General features: G+C 42.3%; 1 protein-coding gene across 2 annotated transcripts in view; it reads right to left on the reverse strand.

Annotated features, from left to right (window-relative positions):
- Positions 1-14,864, reverse strand: part of Nemf (nuclear export mediator factor) — a 63,103-nt gene that overhangs the window by 17,815 nt on the left and 30,424 nt on the right. For both annotated transcript variants that reach the window (XM_028858790.2, XM_037210582.1), the window contains 4 exons: positions 14,476-14,539; positions 11,593-11,681; positions 2,472-2,575; positions 1,606-1,668 (listed from right to left, as the gene is read on the reverse strand). In XM_028858790.2, coding sequence (XP_028714623.1) covers positions 1,606-1,668; positions 2,472-2,575; positions 11,593-11,681; positions 14,476-14,539 — 320 coding nt within the window. The remainder of the gene's footprint in view (positions 1-1,605; positions 1,669-2,471; positions 2,576-11,592; positions 11,682-14,475; positions 14,540-14,864) is intronic.

Raw genomic sequence — 14,864 nt, forward strand, 5'->3', positions numbered from 1 at the left:
GAAAGGGTTTATTTGGCTTGCATATCCAGTGTTGTAGTCCACTGGGAGAAGCCAAAGCAGGAACTCAGGCAGGGCAGGGACCTGGAGGCAGGAGCTGATGCAGAGGCCATGGAGGGGTGCTGCTTACTGGCTTGCTCTCATGGCTTGCTCAGCCTGCTTTCTTCAGCAGCAAGGGCCACCTGCACAAGGCTATCCCCGCCCACCATGGGCTGGGCCCTCCCACATCAAATGACTTACTTTAATGCCAAAATCTCACTATGTAGTCTAGTCTGGTCTTAAATTTGGAGATTCTCCTGCCTCAACCTCCAGAGTACTGAGATTTCATGTGTACGTGACCACACACAGCTTACCAATGATTTTTTTACATCAATTGAAATCCTGGAATAAAGCACATGGTGTATAATCCTTTCAGACTGTTGCTAGATTCAGGCTGCTTATACCTTGTAAAGGATTTCTGTGCCTGTACTCGAAGTGAAGCTGCTGTTTTTCTAGTGATGTACTTATTTGGTTTTATTACTAGGAAATACCAGCTGATAGAATGAATCAGGAAGTATTCCTATCTCTCTTATTTGGAAGGAAGAGTTTTTTGAAGCACTAGTTTTTTGTTTGTTTGTTTGTTTGTTTGTTTTAACTAAAAGATTAATCAATTCAGGTATCTAAGTCTGGGGATTTTCTTTTTTTTCTTTTTGTCCATTTGTTTGGTTTTGTTTTTTTTTTTTTTTTTAAACACAGGTTTCTCTGTGTAGCCTTGGCTGTCCTGGAACTTGCTCTGTAGACCAGGCTGACCTCAAACTCACAGAGGTCTGCCTGCCTCTGCCTCCTGATTGCCAGGATTAAAGGAGTGCACCAACATTGCCTAGCTGGAATTTTCTTTATGAAGTCTTTCAATCTCTTTACTTGTTATGAATTTCCCCCCCAATTTTCTGTTTCTATCATCTGGTCTATGTAGAGAATGTTCTCTGTATACTTGTTAGGCTGTGTGCTAGAGATATTGTTAGGTTTAGTTATCAATCTGTTCAAGTCTTCTACTTCCTTGTTAATCTACTGTTTATTCTACTCTTGTTCATGTTCAATGTTGACATTTCCAAATATTACTGTATGTACCTGTGTCTACCCACCCCATTACTGTATGTTTCATTTAGTATAGGACACATATATATGTGTCAGACACACGCTATGACTCTTACATTCATGCAATGTTCTCATTATCATTAGTTATGACTCTTACATTCATGCAATGTTCTCATTATCATTACAATCTTTCTTCATCTCTTTTTTGTTGTTTACAACACTGGGAGCTGAATATTAATTCTTGTTTATCAGTAACATTAAAAGTGTTTTCAGGAGGCCAAAGAGATGGCTTAGCAGTTAATGCATACTGCTCTGGCAGAGGAGCTGGGGCCAGTCCCCAGAGCCCAAATGGTCTATGTCCCTGTGACTGTGACTCTACCCAGGGGATTCTACACTCTGTTCTGGACACAATTGGCACCTGCATGGATCACATGTGCACATTCCCACACATGCACTCACACATATACATAACTAAAAACAACAACAACAAAAAATGTTAAGGAAAGAAATTTCCAGATAATGGACTTATAGTACCTGTTGGATTCTTAATCACACAGCTGGTGGCTCCATGAAGATCAGCATGCACGTAAATATCTCCTTAAAGAAAGACAAATGTGAAATAATACTTTAGGTCCTCTTTCTTTGGGTTTGGTTGGTTTTTGTTTTGTTTTCTTCTAAATTTCTACTTTAAGATTTTATGTTTTCTGTATACATGTTAGGCCATGTTCTAGAGATATTGCTAGGTTTAGTTATCAACCCGTTCGGTCTTCTATTTCCTATCACAATTGTTCTGCCTGCCCGGATGTAAGTGAACTACCCACATGCAGCACCCACGGAAGGGAGTGGAACTGTAGTTACAGGTGGTGTGGAGCACCCACGTGATTGCTGGGAACTGAACTCAGGGTAGCTGCGACGGTCGTCAGTGCTCGTAAGTGCTGGGCCACCTCTCCTGACTGCTTTTTTCCTGGTTTTGAAACAGGGTCTCTTTATGCTCTGAGGTTACTCTGGGACTTCTGGGGTCAAGTGGTCCTCCTGATTTAGCCTCTAGCAGCTGCAATTACAGGCATGCACTACACACCCAGCATGTAGGCTGGACAAATGGTCACAGACTTTAGCACTTAAACACTAAGCTTTAAAAATGTTGATCCACCATCACTCGGAGAACTGGAAACTATTTTGTAAATACAGCAGATCAAATGCCCAACAACACAGATTAGCTCATCAGTACTATTTCTATAATACCCACTTAAGATCTGGCAAAGACTTCTCCAACCAACTGTAAACCATAGAGCATTAAACCCCCAATTCTGTCAAACAAGAGAATAAGATGAAAACCAGTGCCTACTAATGAAATAATCGATAAATCATTTAAGAGAAAATTTCATAGATTTTAATCTTACCTGGTGTCAAGTATCTTTTCACGATGATCTCATTCTGTTGCTGATCTCGACCACCTATAATTAAATAGTTCTCTGAGCTAATGAACCACAGAAATTTCTCAAACCTATCAAATTGAAAGAAAATAAAGTTAACATTTTTTCTTTATAGCTGCCTGAATTCATACCACTTTTTTTTTTTTTTTTTTTTTTTTTTTTTGGTTTTTCGAGACAGGGTTTCTCTGTGTAGCTTTGCGCCTTTCCTGGAGCTCACTTGGTAGCCCAGGCTGGCCTCGAACTCACAGCGATCCACCTGGCTCTGCCTCCCGAGTGCTGGGATTAAAGGCGTGCGCCACCACCGCCCGGCTGTCATACCACTTTTAAAACAAAATATAACAAAATAGGAAGCTGTCATTACTATATAGAACAAAATATCAACAATCCAATTACTTTTCAAGGACCAAGTAAAATTTTTAAAAATTAAAAAAAAAAATTAAAGACAAACAAAAACCTGTAATGTATTTTTTACAACAGTCTTAAAAGAAACTACATTCTGGCAGGGCATAGTGGTGCATGCCAGCACTGGGGAGGCAGAGGTAAGGGACATAGGCAGCATTCTTAAACATAGAGATGAGTTCTATGACACCCACTGATACAGTGAGACCTTGTCATTGGGGAGTGGGGGTCAGGGAGGACAAGATGGGGAAGAAGAGGAGGATGAACTAAATGAATTCTGGAAAAAACATCTAAGTATGGCGGGTGAGACATACCTAAGTTCCTTGCACTTGGAAGAGGCTAGAGAATCAAGAGCTTTTCAGTGCCAGCCACAGCTACATATTGGATTTAAGGCTAGCCTAGGCTATATTAAGCTATCAGAAGAACAACAACCCACAAACCAAGTTATTTCTATTTAATTTTTCTTTTGGTTTTTCAAGATGGTTCCTCTTGTTTTTGTTGCTGTTGTTTTGTGGGGTTTTTTTGGTTTGTTTGTTGTTGTTTTGGTTTTTCGAGACAGAGTTTCTCTATGTAACAGTCCTAGCTGTCCTGGAGCTCACTCTGTAGACCAGGCTGGCCTCAAACTCACAGAGATCCGCCTGCCTCTGCCTCCCCAGTGCTGGGATTAAAGGTGTGCACCACCACTGCCTGGCTCTATTTCTTTAAAACCTTTTTAAAATTATAGGTGTATGTTCATGTGTGCATCCGTTTATGGATATGTACACGTGAAAGCAGGTGCCCAGGTGCTATGGGATAATTCTCTTGCACACTGTAAAGATTTGTCACTCCAACTGGTTTAATAAAATACTGATTGGCCAGTAGCCAGGCAGGAAGTGTAGGCAGAGTGAGCAAACAAAGAATGCTGGGAAGAGGAAGGGCGGAGTCAGGAGTTGCCAGCTAGATGCAGAGGAAGCAAGATGAGAATATCAAACTCAGAAAAGATACCAAGTCACATGGCTAAACATAGATAAGAATTATGGGTTAATTTAAGTGTAAAAGCTAGTCAGTAATAAACCTGAGCTAATGGCCGAGCAGTTATAATTAATATAAGCTTCTGTGTGGTAATTTGGGAAGCGGCTGCTGAGTATTTTGGAGGTGTTGGTGGAACAGAAACTTCCACCAACACCCAGGGAGTCCAAAAGGGGGCACTGAAGCCCCTGGAGCTCGAGTTACAGAAGATTGCAAACTGCACAATGTGGGTGCTGAGAACTGTACTCCATTCCTCTAGAAGAGCAGTAAGTGCTCTTAACCACTAAGCCATCTACCCAGCTCCCAAATTATTTCTTTATTCTATATAGGCAGCATTCTTAAACATAGGGATGGCATAACAATGAGTTAATTATACAAATCAAAAGTACAAAATATCAAATGCCCTAAGATTCAGCTTTCCTTCAATGGGATACTAAATAGACTCTGGACCATGGTAAAGAAAGAAACTGCCAGGCAGGGGTGGTAGATACTTGTAATCCCAGCACTTGGGAGGGTGAACCAAGAGAATCAAAGTGCAAGGCCTGCCTGGGCTACCAAGGGAGACCCTGTGTGATAAGTGGAATGTAACTGGCCCCCATAAACTCACAGGGAGTAGCACTATTAGGAGTAGGTGTGGCCTTACTGGAGAAAACACGTCACTGTGGGGTGGGCTTTGAGGTCTTCGTATAGACCCAAGCCACACCCGGAGCTTCAGTCTGCACTGTTATCTCCTGATCAAAATGCAGCCAGCACCATGTCTGCCTGCACACCACATGCTCCCTGCCATGATAATGGATTGAACCTCTAAACTGTAAGCCACCCCAATTCAATGTTTTCCTTATCAGAGTTGCCGTGGTCAAGGTGTCTCTTCACAGCAATAGAAACCCTAACTAAGACACCCTGTCTCATCATTCCCTTTGACATGTGTCTCCCCTCCAACAGGGTAACATTATATAGCTTTTCTCAAAAGACAAAGTAACTGAGATTCTCATTAATTTATTATTAGGGTAGAAAGAATAAAAGGATGGAGAGATGGATCAGGAATTAAGAGCACACGCTGCTCTTCTCATCACTGTCTAAACAGTTAGCTCCTGCATACAGAACTCTAGTTTCTTTATGTACAAAGAAGCCAAAACATTTATTCCAGCATTGTCATTTGTCAGACATAGTAATACAATGTTCTACATCTTTCTTTTTTCACACAAAATATCCTTGGTGAATGCCTTTAATTCTTTTTTTAATTCCACGACTGCCAGAAAAGATATCTATAGAAAAACAAGGATAAGCAAACAGAGTAGGAGAGATAAAACACATACCCTAAAATCAGCCTAGTAAAAGAACACACACTTGAAGAGGAATATATAATTAAGAAGCTATGACAGTTAATGTTACTTGTCAACTTGAGTGAATTCAGAATCACCGAGGAACCAACACATGTCTGAGTGTATCCAAGAGAGTGTTTCCAAAAGGTGTAATTGAAGAGGGATGACCTACCCAGAATATGGGTGGCACAGTCCCATGGGCTGGGCTCCTGCACTAATAAAAGGAGAAAGCGAGCTGAACACTTGCCTTCCTCTCTCTCTGCTTCCTGACTACGGACACAGTGTGACTAGCTGCCTCCTGTTCCAGCCACCATGCCTTCCCTGCCAAGCCCCCGCCTCAGCATACAGGTCTATAGAGGAGCCATAATAAACGCTTTCTTCATTTGCTTTTTCCTAGTATTCTGTCACAACAATGAGAAAGGGAACTAATATAGAAGTCAGGAAAGACTAGCCAATGTGCAATAAGAAAGACAAATACAGGACAGATGGAACAAACAGAAAGCAGACAGCAAGATGAGTGTGTGTAAGCTGCAAATAACAAGAAGTTACGTGTGGCATAAATATAGTAAGAGCCCTCAGTAAAACATGGGAAACTATCAGGTCAGAAAATAATAATAACAGCGCGTGCGGGCATGTGTAAAATACAGGTTACAGAAAGATTGAAATAAATAGAGCATGCACACACTAATGAAAAGAAGCCCAACTAGATAACAGTTCCACATCTGTACCTATTACAGCCTCACATAAAGCAAACGTGGCAGAAAAGGAGAAATGGACAAATCCATAATTATATTAAGTTCTTAAGTAGAATTATTATAAACTTTCTGAGAAAAACCATGATTACTACAACTAGAGAATCTAAAGAGTCAAATTCTACAAAGAAAGCCAGGCAGAGTCGGCTGATGCAGGCCTATAATCTAGAGTATTTGGGAGGTTGTAGCAGGTCAGCCTGGCCTACACAGTGAGTTCCAGATCAGCCAAAGACAGACAGACTGACCTGGTCTTAAAAAACAAAACAAAACCGTATTTGTAATGGAATACTTTCTTCCCTCCCACCGCCCAAGACGGTTTCTCTGTGAAGTCAGTCCTGTTTGTCCCCGAACTCACAGATCCACTTGAGCGCTAGGATTAAAGGTGTGCATCACCATACCAGGCTTTTGAAACACTTTCAGGACTACTCCATTTTACAGGAAAATTTGATCCACATTTAAAAACAACTCAAAAAAAGAACATTTCTAGCTTGTTTTATGAGGCACTATGACCTTGATATGACTACCTGATAAGAACACTACAAAGAAAATGAGAATTACAGGTCAGACTGATCAATAGAGATGTCAAATGTAATCAAATTCAGCAGAAAGAAAAGGGAAACAAGAAATACAACAAAACTTGATAAATGAGAAAGAATCCATCATATTAGACTGAGAGGTCTACACAAACAGGTACCAGAGATCATGTTACAAGCCCAACCACCCTGAGAACATCTCATTAGCATTTCAATATCCTCCTCTGAAATGTGAGTGACAACAAGGGGCACCAAATACTAATGAATGTCTCTCCTAGGAAAGCTGGAGATTCCAGGAAAAAAGAGAGTAGGCAAGCAAGGTCATAAGGCAAATATAATTCTAAGGTCACAGAGTTAAAGTTATGCAGGCTGAACAAATCTGTAGATCTAATGTACAACATGAGGACTATATATAATTAATTAATAATTAGAATTGTAAAGCCAGGTGTGGTGGCGCACACCTTTAATCCTAGCACTTAGGAGGAAGAGGCAGGTGGATCTCTAGGAGTTATAGGGCAGCCAATGCTGCACAGTGAGACCCTGTCAAGACAGAGAAACAGAAGAGAAAAGGAAAAGAGAAGAATTAGCTTATTGTACACTGGAAATTTGATCAGAGTATTATCACCAAACAACTACAAAATGGGTATTCAATGAAACATGATAAATAGAAATTTGCTTTTTAAACCTTTTTTTTCTAAAACTACATTTATATGTCCAGTGCCTGTCGGTCTGTCTGTCTCTGTCTCTCTCTGTGCAGGATCACGCATGAGTGAAGGTCAGAGGACAACCTGTAGGTGCTCTCTCGTTGGACATATGCATAAGGGCTCCTGGAGCTTAAGCTCAGAGTAGCAGGCCTGGCAGCCAGCACCTTGACACCCACCAAGCCCGATCAACAGCCCCTATGTTTGGAGCCAGGATCTTGCTCTGAAGTCTTGGCTGGCCAAGTACTTGTTTTTTAGTCCAAGTTGGTTCATGAACTCATGACAAATCTCCAGCCTCAGTTTCCCAACTGTTGGGGTTACAGGCGTGCACCACCACACCTAGCCTATGGTAGATATGCTTGGATGTGATAATCATTTCACTGTGCGTGTAATACATGAAAACTTCATGTTGTATACTTTAAAATACATACAATAAAAGCCAGGCGGTGGTGACGCACGCCTTTAATCCCAGCACTCGGGAAGCAGAGGCAGGCGGATCTCTGAGTTTGAGGCCAGTCTGGTCTACAGAGTGAGTTCCAGTAAACTCTGTCTCGAAAAACAAAAACAAAACAAAACAAACATATATACAATAAAATAAACTATAACAACTTGGAGAAGTTGTAATTGATAGGGGAAAAAAAAGAGTAAGTAATACGGCACTGGGGACTGGTGCCCAGCCTTGGGTCTGTAAAAGTAGGACTGCTTCAGTTACATAGTCCAGCCTGGTCTACCTAATGGAGTTTAGAAAGCTTGTGCTATAGAATAAGACTCTTGATCAACAACCAAAGAACAACCCAGCAAACAGCAATATATAAACCAAAGCTTCTACAGAGTACTTGGAGAAACCAACCAACTAATTAGCCCTTGAAAACCTGACAGGAAGTTCAGGAGCTTGCTCAGCCAGTACACTACTGCACAAGAACCTTAGTTTGGATCCCCAGTACCCACGCAGAAAGCTGGGAGAGGCAGCACACAACTGTAACACCAGTGTGCAGAGAGAGGGTACAGGAAGAGAAACCTGGAGCCTCGATGGGCAGCTGGTCTGGTCAAAATGCAGAGCTCCAGATTCAGTGACCCTGTCTCAAAAAGTAAGTTAGAGAAGCCAGGTGTGGTGGTACACGCTTTAATCCCAGCACTCAGGAGGAAGAGGCAGGCAAATCTGTGAGTTCAAGACCAGTCTACAAAGTGAGTTTCAGACCAACCAGAACTACAAAGTGAGACCTTGTCTCAAAAAAACAAAAAACAACAAAAGTAGAGAGCACTAGAGGTCTCCTGACCTCCGTGTACACAGCTGTGAGCACATACAAGAGAGACAGCTCAGGTAAGAAATTCTGCTGAAGAACTGAAAGATAAAGTTGAAAACATCACTGAGAATGTGCAGAAAAGAGACACCGAGTTGAAAATTGGAGGACCCATTCAGAAGGCTCCATATGGAAACACAGAAAAGGAAATACATTAAGAGAACTATACAAAGAGGCCAGCAAATAACTGAGTGGGTAAAGGCGTTTGCCTTTGAGTTCAATCCCTACAGAGCAGAAAGTGAGAACAGATTCCCACAAATTGTCCTCTGACTCAGTAGGAATGCCATCACCCACCTCACCCCTCACTCCACACGCACGCATTAAACACACAGGGAGGAAAAAACTGTCAAGAAAGTGTCTCAGAACTTAAATTTCCAAACTAAAAGGGCCCACAAAGTATGTAGCATGACAGACTAAAACATTTTCCCCAACTCCTATCCATGAAATTCTGAGGCTGGCTGTAAGGGGATTTGGGGCGGGGGTGGGGGGTCCACTACATAAGAGCTCTGCAGAAGGCACAAAGCATCAGCTGCTGGAACCACTGAGGAGCTGGAGCTAAAGCTCAGGCTGCAGACAGCCTGCCAAGTCCATCCAAGGTTACGGGGTGGATACCTGTGGGCAGGCGAAAGGCTGGTCATGATGAAGATAGGGGGTGTGGGCACTAGCTAGTGCAGTGCCATACAACTGAGCCTATCTACTCAGGAGGCCGAGGATGTGGGGTGTGGGCACTAGTTAGTGCAGTGCCATACAACTGAGCCTATCTACTCAGGAGGCTGAGGCTGGAAGAGTGCTTGAGCCCAGGTGTTCAAGACGCACCTAGGCAACATAATGAGACCTCACCTAAAAACAAAAACAAGCTCTGTGTGTGTGTGTGTGTGTGTGTGTGTGTGTGGTGGGGGTAGAGGTGGAGTGGTGGCACACACCTTTAATCCCAGCACTTGGGAGACAGAGACAGGCAGATCCCCGTGAGTTCGAGGCCAGCCTGGTCTAAAGAGTGAGATTCAGGGCAGCCAGGGCCACACACAGAAACTCTGTCTCAAAAAACAGCCTAGCGGTGGTGGTGCACACCTTTAATCCCAGTGCTCAGGATGCAGAGCCAGGTGGATCTCTGTGAGTTCGAGGCCAGCCTGATTTACACAGAGAGATCCAGGATAGATACCAAAACTACACAGAGAAACCCTGTCTCCAAAAACAAAAACAAAAAAACCAAAAAATGAAAAACCAAAAATATATGTATGTATACATACACACACACCCCAAGTATATAGTAGCTAGAAAATCTCCAAGAGTAAGCATGTGGTCTAACATGTGAAGGCTCAGCACCAAAGTATCAATAAAACTCAAGAGAGGTTTGTTATGAATTGCTCGGTGGGCCCTGAGGGCAGCCCGCGTGCAAGGACACATGCTGGGCAGATGCAGCGGCAGGCTAGGCAGCCATTCGAGACACGTGATACACAACCCAGATGATGCATCCCCTTGGAGAGTTTATTATAACAGAGAAAAAAGAGGGGGACAGAGAGAGAGAGAGAAGGAAGGGAGGGGGATTCAAGGCTGAGCACCTAGTGGAAGGGAGGCAGAGAGAAGGGACAAGGGAGGGAAGAAGGGGAAGAGGGAGAGGGAGAGGGGGGGGAGGGAGAGAAAGAGCAAATGGGCAAAGTTTTTCCTTAAAAAGAGACTCTTATGTCAGGACTCAGGGTGGCGCCAATGGGAGGGATCAGAATATTAACAAGATCTCTGACATATCCAAAAAGGTAATACTAATGAAATTCTAATGTATTTGAATATAGTTGAAAGTTTGACACTGAATTTGTGACACACACACACACACACAAAATTAAAAATTGTATAGGGGTATGTGTGTGTATAAGAGTTACATGACTGAGTTACAGGTAGTTGTAAGCTGCCCAACATCGATCCTGAGAACTGAACTCAAGGCCTTTGCCAGAATAACATGTGCTCTTAACAATTGAGCCATTTCTCCAGCCCTAAATAATCCTAACACGAAGGAAGACAACAACAACAACAACAACAGAAAAACGGAGCAGAGAAGGAAGACAGAATACCACAAGGCTCAGCTATGACTGCAATTGAATAATCCATAAAAATGTGAAAGCTCATTATCAATCTTGACAAAACTATGTCTGTATCTAACAGAAGACACGTGGAAAGAAACTGAAATTCTCATCTTCTATAAGGAGAGGTCAATGAAAGACTACAGAGCCGGGAGGTGGTTGTGCAAGCTTTTAATCCCAGCACTCGGAGACAGAGGCAGACAGATCTCTGAGTTCAAGGTCAGCCTGGGCTACAGAGAGACCCTGTCTCAAAAAACCAAAACCAAAACCAAACCAAACAAACAAACCAAACAAACAACCCATCAGCTCCCCCACACACATACACCCCCCCAAAAAAAAAACTCCATGAAGTAGTAATACAAGCTATTACAGCGAGAAACCGGAGTATCTAACAGGCTGACCTAAAAGAGCTAAAGGCAGAGGCTGGAGAGACGGCCCAGTAGGAACATGTACTTGCCATCCAACGTGAGCTCAATTCCCAGGACCCACATAGAGGAAGGAGAAAAGCAATCCTGAAAGCTGTCTGTCCACTGACCTCCACATGTGATCCATGGCACGTTTCCCCGTTTACACATCCACACAAGAAATAAATGGATAAGGAAATAAATAGAAAGAACTAAAACTAAAAAGTAGTTTCCTTGGGAGAGCAGGCAATGGGTAAGGGTGAAGAGAGATAAGACTACTGGTTTTATAGCTAGCGCTGTATAATTGCCTGACTTTCCAAATAATATGCATATATAATTCCAATAAAAAAACCCAAAATAGGGCTGGAGAGATGGCTCAGAGGTTAAGAGCACTGACTGCTCTTCCAGAGGTCCTGAGTTCAATTCCCAGCAACCACATGATGGCTCACAACCATCTGTAATGAGATCTGGTGCCCTCTTCTGGTCATACATGCTGTATACATAATAAATAAATAAAATCTTTAAAAAAAAAAAAAAAAAAAAAAAAAAAAAAAAAAAAAAAAAACCCAAAATATAAAAAAGAGCAGAACACTTACCAATACACTTTTCTTGCCTTCTGAATAGAAGTAACTGTTTGTACTTCTTTTAAGGTTTGCTTTGTTTTCTTTTCTGCTGATTTAAATGCCTATTTATAAAAACAAAAAACAAAAAACTTTTTTTTAGTAATTTTAGGATGTAGTTACATAGCATCGAAGTATATAACGGCGTAACAAATTGCTTTAGACAGCTTTCACTATATTGCCCAGGCTGGCCTCTACCTCACAAAGATCCTTCTGCCTCAGCCCCATGGATTATAGGACAAGCCATCACACCTAGTTTAATAAATAGCTGTTGTGACCCATGCGATGGTTCAGTGGGTCAAGCACTTGCTGCCACGCCTGCTGACCTGAGTTTGAGCCCTGTGCCCACAAGGGGTGCTCTAATCTCTCTCTGTGTACTATGTGCAAAAAATAAAACAGAAAAAAGATTTGATGTCACAAAGTGACTTGATTTATACACACGAGTATATGTATAATGAAAAAAGATATTTTACCTTAAGAAGTAAAATGAGCCGGGCGGTGGTGGCGCACGCCTTTAATCCCAGCACTCGGGAGGCAGAGGCAGGCGGATCTCTGTGAGTTCGAGGCCAGCCTGGGCTACCAAGTGAGTCCCAGGAAAGGCGCAAAGCTACACAGAGAAACCCTGTCTCGAAAAACCAAAAAAAAAAAAAAAAAAAAAAAAAAAAAAAAAAAAAAAGAAGTAAAATGAATTAAATATTTACTGTATGCAAATTTTTTTTTTTTTTTTTTTTTTGGTTTTTCGAGACAGGGTTTCTCTGCGTAGCTTTGCGCCTTTCCTGGGACTCACTTGGTAGCCCAGGCTGGCCTCAAACTCACAGAGATCTGCCTGGCTCTGCCTCCCGAGTGCTGGGATTAAAGGCGTGCGCCACCACCGCCCGGCAGCAAATTTTTAAAAGATTTATTTATTATGTATACAGTGTTCCTCCTGCATATATGCCTGCACATCAAATCTCATTATAGATTGTTGTGAGCCACCATGTGGGTGCTGGGAATTGAACCCGGGACCTCTGGAAAAGCAGTCAGTGCTCTTAACCTCTGAGCCATCTCTCCAGCCCCCGTATGCAAATTTTTAAGAACTATAAATTAAGAGCTTTCTTGTTGTTGAGAATTGTGGTGTACTCCTATAACCCCAGCACCTGAAAGACAGAGGCAAGAAGACCTGAGTTTGAAGCTGGCCTGGGTATACAGGTGTGGGGCCAGCCTGGAGTATCGAGGGTAGGTCAAGGAGGTTACTCATCTAACAGAAATTAAATACTCTGGTTTGTTCCAGACAATCTCTGAAGACTAGAATGCAACAATGAACAAAACAGCATTGGTAATTTTTGTTATTGGTGTTTCTGTTTTGTGTTGTTTTACTATATAGCTCTGGCTAGCCTAGAACTCACCAATGTAAACCTCACTCTGGAGACCAGGGTGGTTTTGAACTTACAGAGCTCCACCTATCTCTGCCTCCCAAGTGCTGGGATTAAAAGCATGCGCCACCACACTCAGCAACAATGATACTTTTATGGACTTACACTCTAAAAGATAAACAGACAAATATTCAAATAATTTTATATCAGTTGAGTTGAGAAAAACAGCGAAGTAGATTGAGAGTGGCATTATTTTTAGTAGAAATGGTCAACAAAGGCTTCTCTGATGTCTCACTCAGGCAGATATGTAAATGAACAAATGGAGAGAAAACCTTGAAAATCTGAGGGCAGATCACTTCAGCTAAGAAGACTAGCACGTACAACGATTCTGAGAACAGCAGTGCACTCCGGTTTCAGAACTGCGAGGCTCCAGTGTAGCAGAAAGAGTATATAGTGAGCCAAAGGGGAACAGATCACCCAGGGCTCTGCAGGCCAGGCAGACAGCGCTGACTGTACTCAGACGGGATGAAACTGGAAGGTTTGAGTGCAGGAAAGATGACAGTCTGCTTGGGGTTTAAAAGCATCACTATGGCTGCTAAGTTGAGAACAGACTGCAGTGGGAGAAAAGGTCTAGTCATGTGGATACAGGGAACCAAGGCCTAGACCAAAGGAATACGATATGTGGTCAAATTCTGTGTACAGTGTGTGAGTGTGTGTGTGTGTGTGGGGGGGGGGTGCGCGCACAGGTGTGTGATGTGTCAAAGGCTGGTCTCAAACTCACCAGACAGATTAGGATCATTCTGCCCCCACTTCCCAAGTCCTAAAATCACAGTCAAGTGACACAGGACCCAGTAGGTTCTGGTTATACATGAAATTGAGAAATAAACAAACAAACCAAAAAATGTGGGACTGGCAAGATGGCTCAGCCGGTAAAACACATGCTTCAAAGCCTGCTAACTTGAGTTGGATCTCTGGAGCCCACATAAAGGTAGGGAAAAGCAACTCTACAAAACTGTCCTCAAGCCCACAGGTTCCCTGTGGTATTGTGCACACGCATATGCACACACACATACTAACACAGGAAATGACAGATGTGGACATGAGAAGAGAGTTCTGGATATCTCTAACATTGAAGCAGATAAGGATGACAGTGCTATTTGCTGAGATGAGGAAAAAAGAGGGAGATGCAGGTTTAGAGAAGAAAGTAAATGCAGGATATAAGCACGTTTAAAGCAAAATTTAAAAATGGAGATTTTTGAATTAGAAAACCCCACTTAGCCAGGCACACACCTTGGGAGCACTTGGGAGGCAGAGGCAGGTGAATCTCTGTGAGTTTGAGGCCAGCCTGGTCTACAGAGTGAGTTCCAGGACAGCCAAGGCTACACAAAGAAACCCTGTCTTGAAAAGAAAAAAAAAAAAAGAACAGAAAAAGAAAAAAGAAAAGCTCACTTAAACAGAAAAGTCATTAAAGCTACAAAAAACAATGAATGTCAGACTATCAAGTTACCTTCTCAGCAGCTTCAACGGTCCTCTGCGTTTTTTTAGCAGCATACCTCTTATGATCATAATATCTAGAAAAAAAAATCTATTTTAAATATAAGTAAAACCTTTAGTTATTTTTAACTTACAGTCCTAAATCATATAGAACGAAGTTGTATAGAGCACAAAATTAATTTTTACCAAACAAGTATGTAAACACGTTCTGTAGCAGTTTCTTACAAACTGAAACACTCCCTTCCAGGAGGGGTGCTAAGAGACCCAGGAAGTAAACGCGCTTCCCAAGTCTGAGAAAGCTGTGGGCTGCAGTAAGTAAGATTCCTCAAGGTCTCCTTCATGTCAGAGAAGCAATAAACACTGCCTGAGGAGACTCAGCTGAACTGCAAGAGATCCCGTGCA

The sequence above is a fragment of the Peromyscus leucopus genome, chromosome 14, assembly GCF_004664715.2.
Source record: "Peromyscus leucopus breed LL Stock chromosome 14, UCI_PerLeu_2.1, whole genome shotgun sequence".
NCBI lineage: Eukaryota > Metazoa > Chordata > Mammalia > Rodentia > Cricetidae > Peromyscus > Peromyscus leucopus.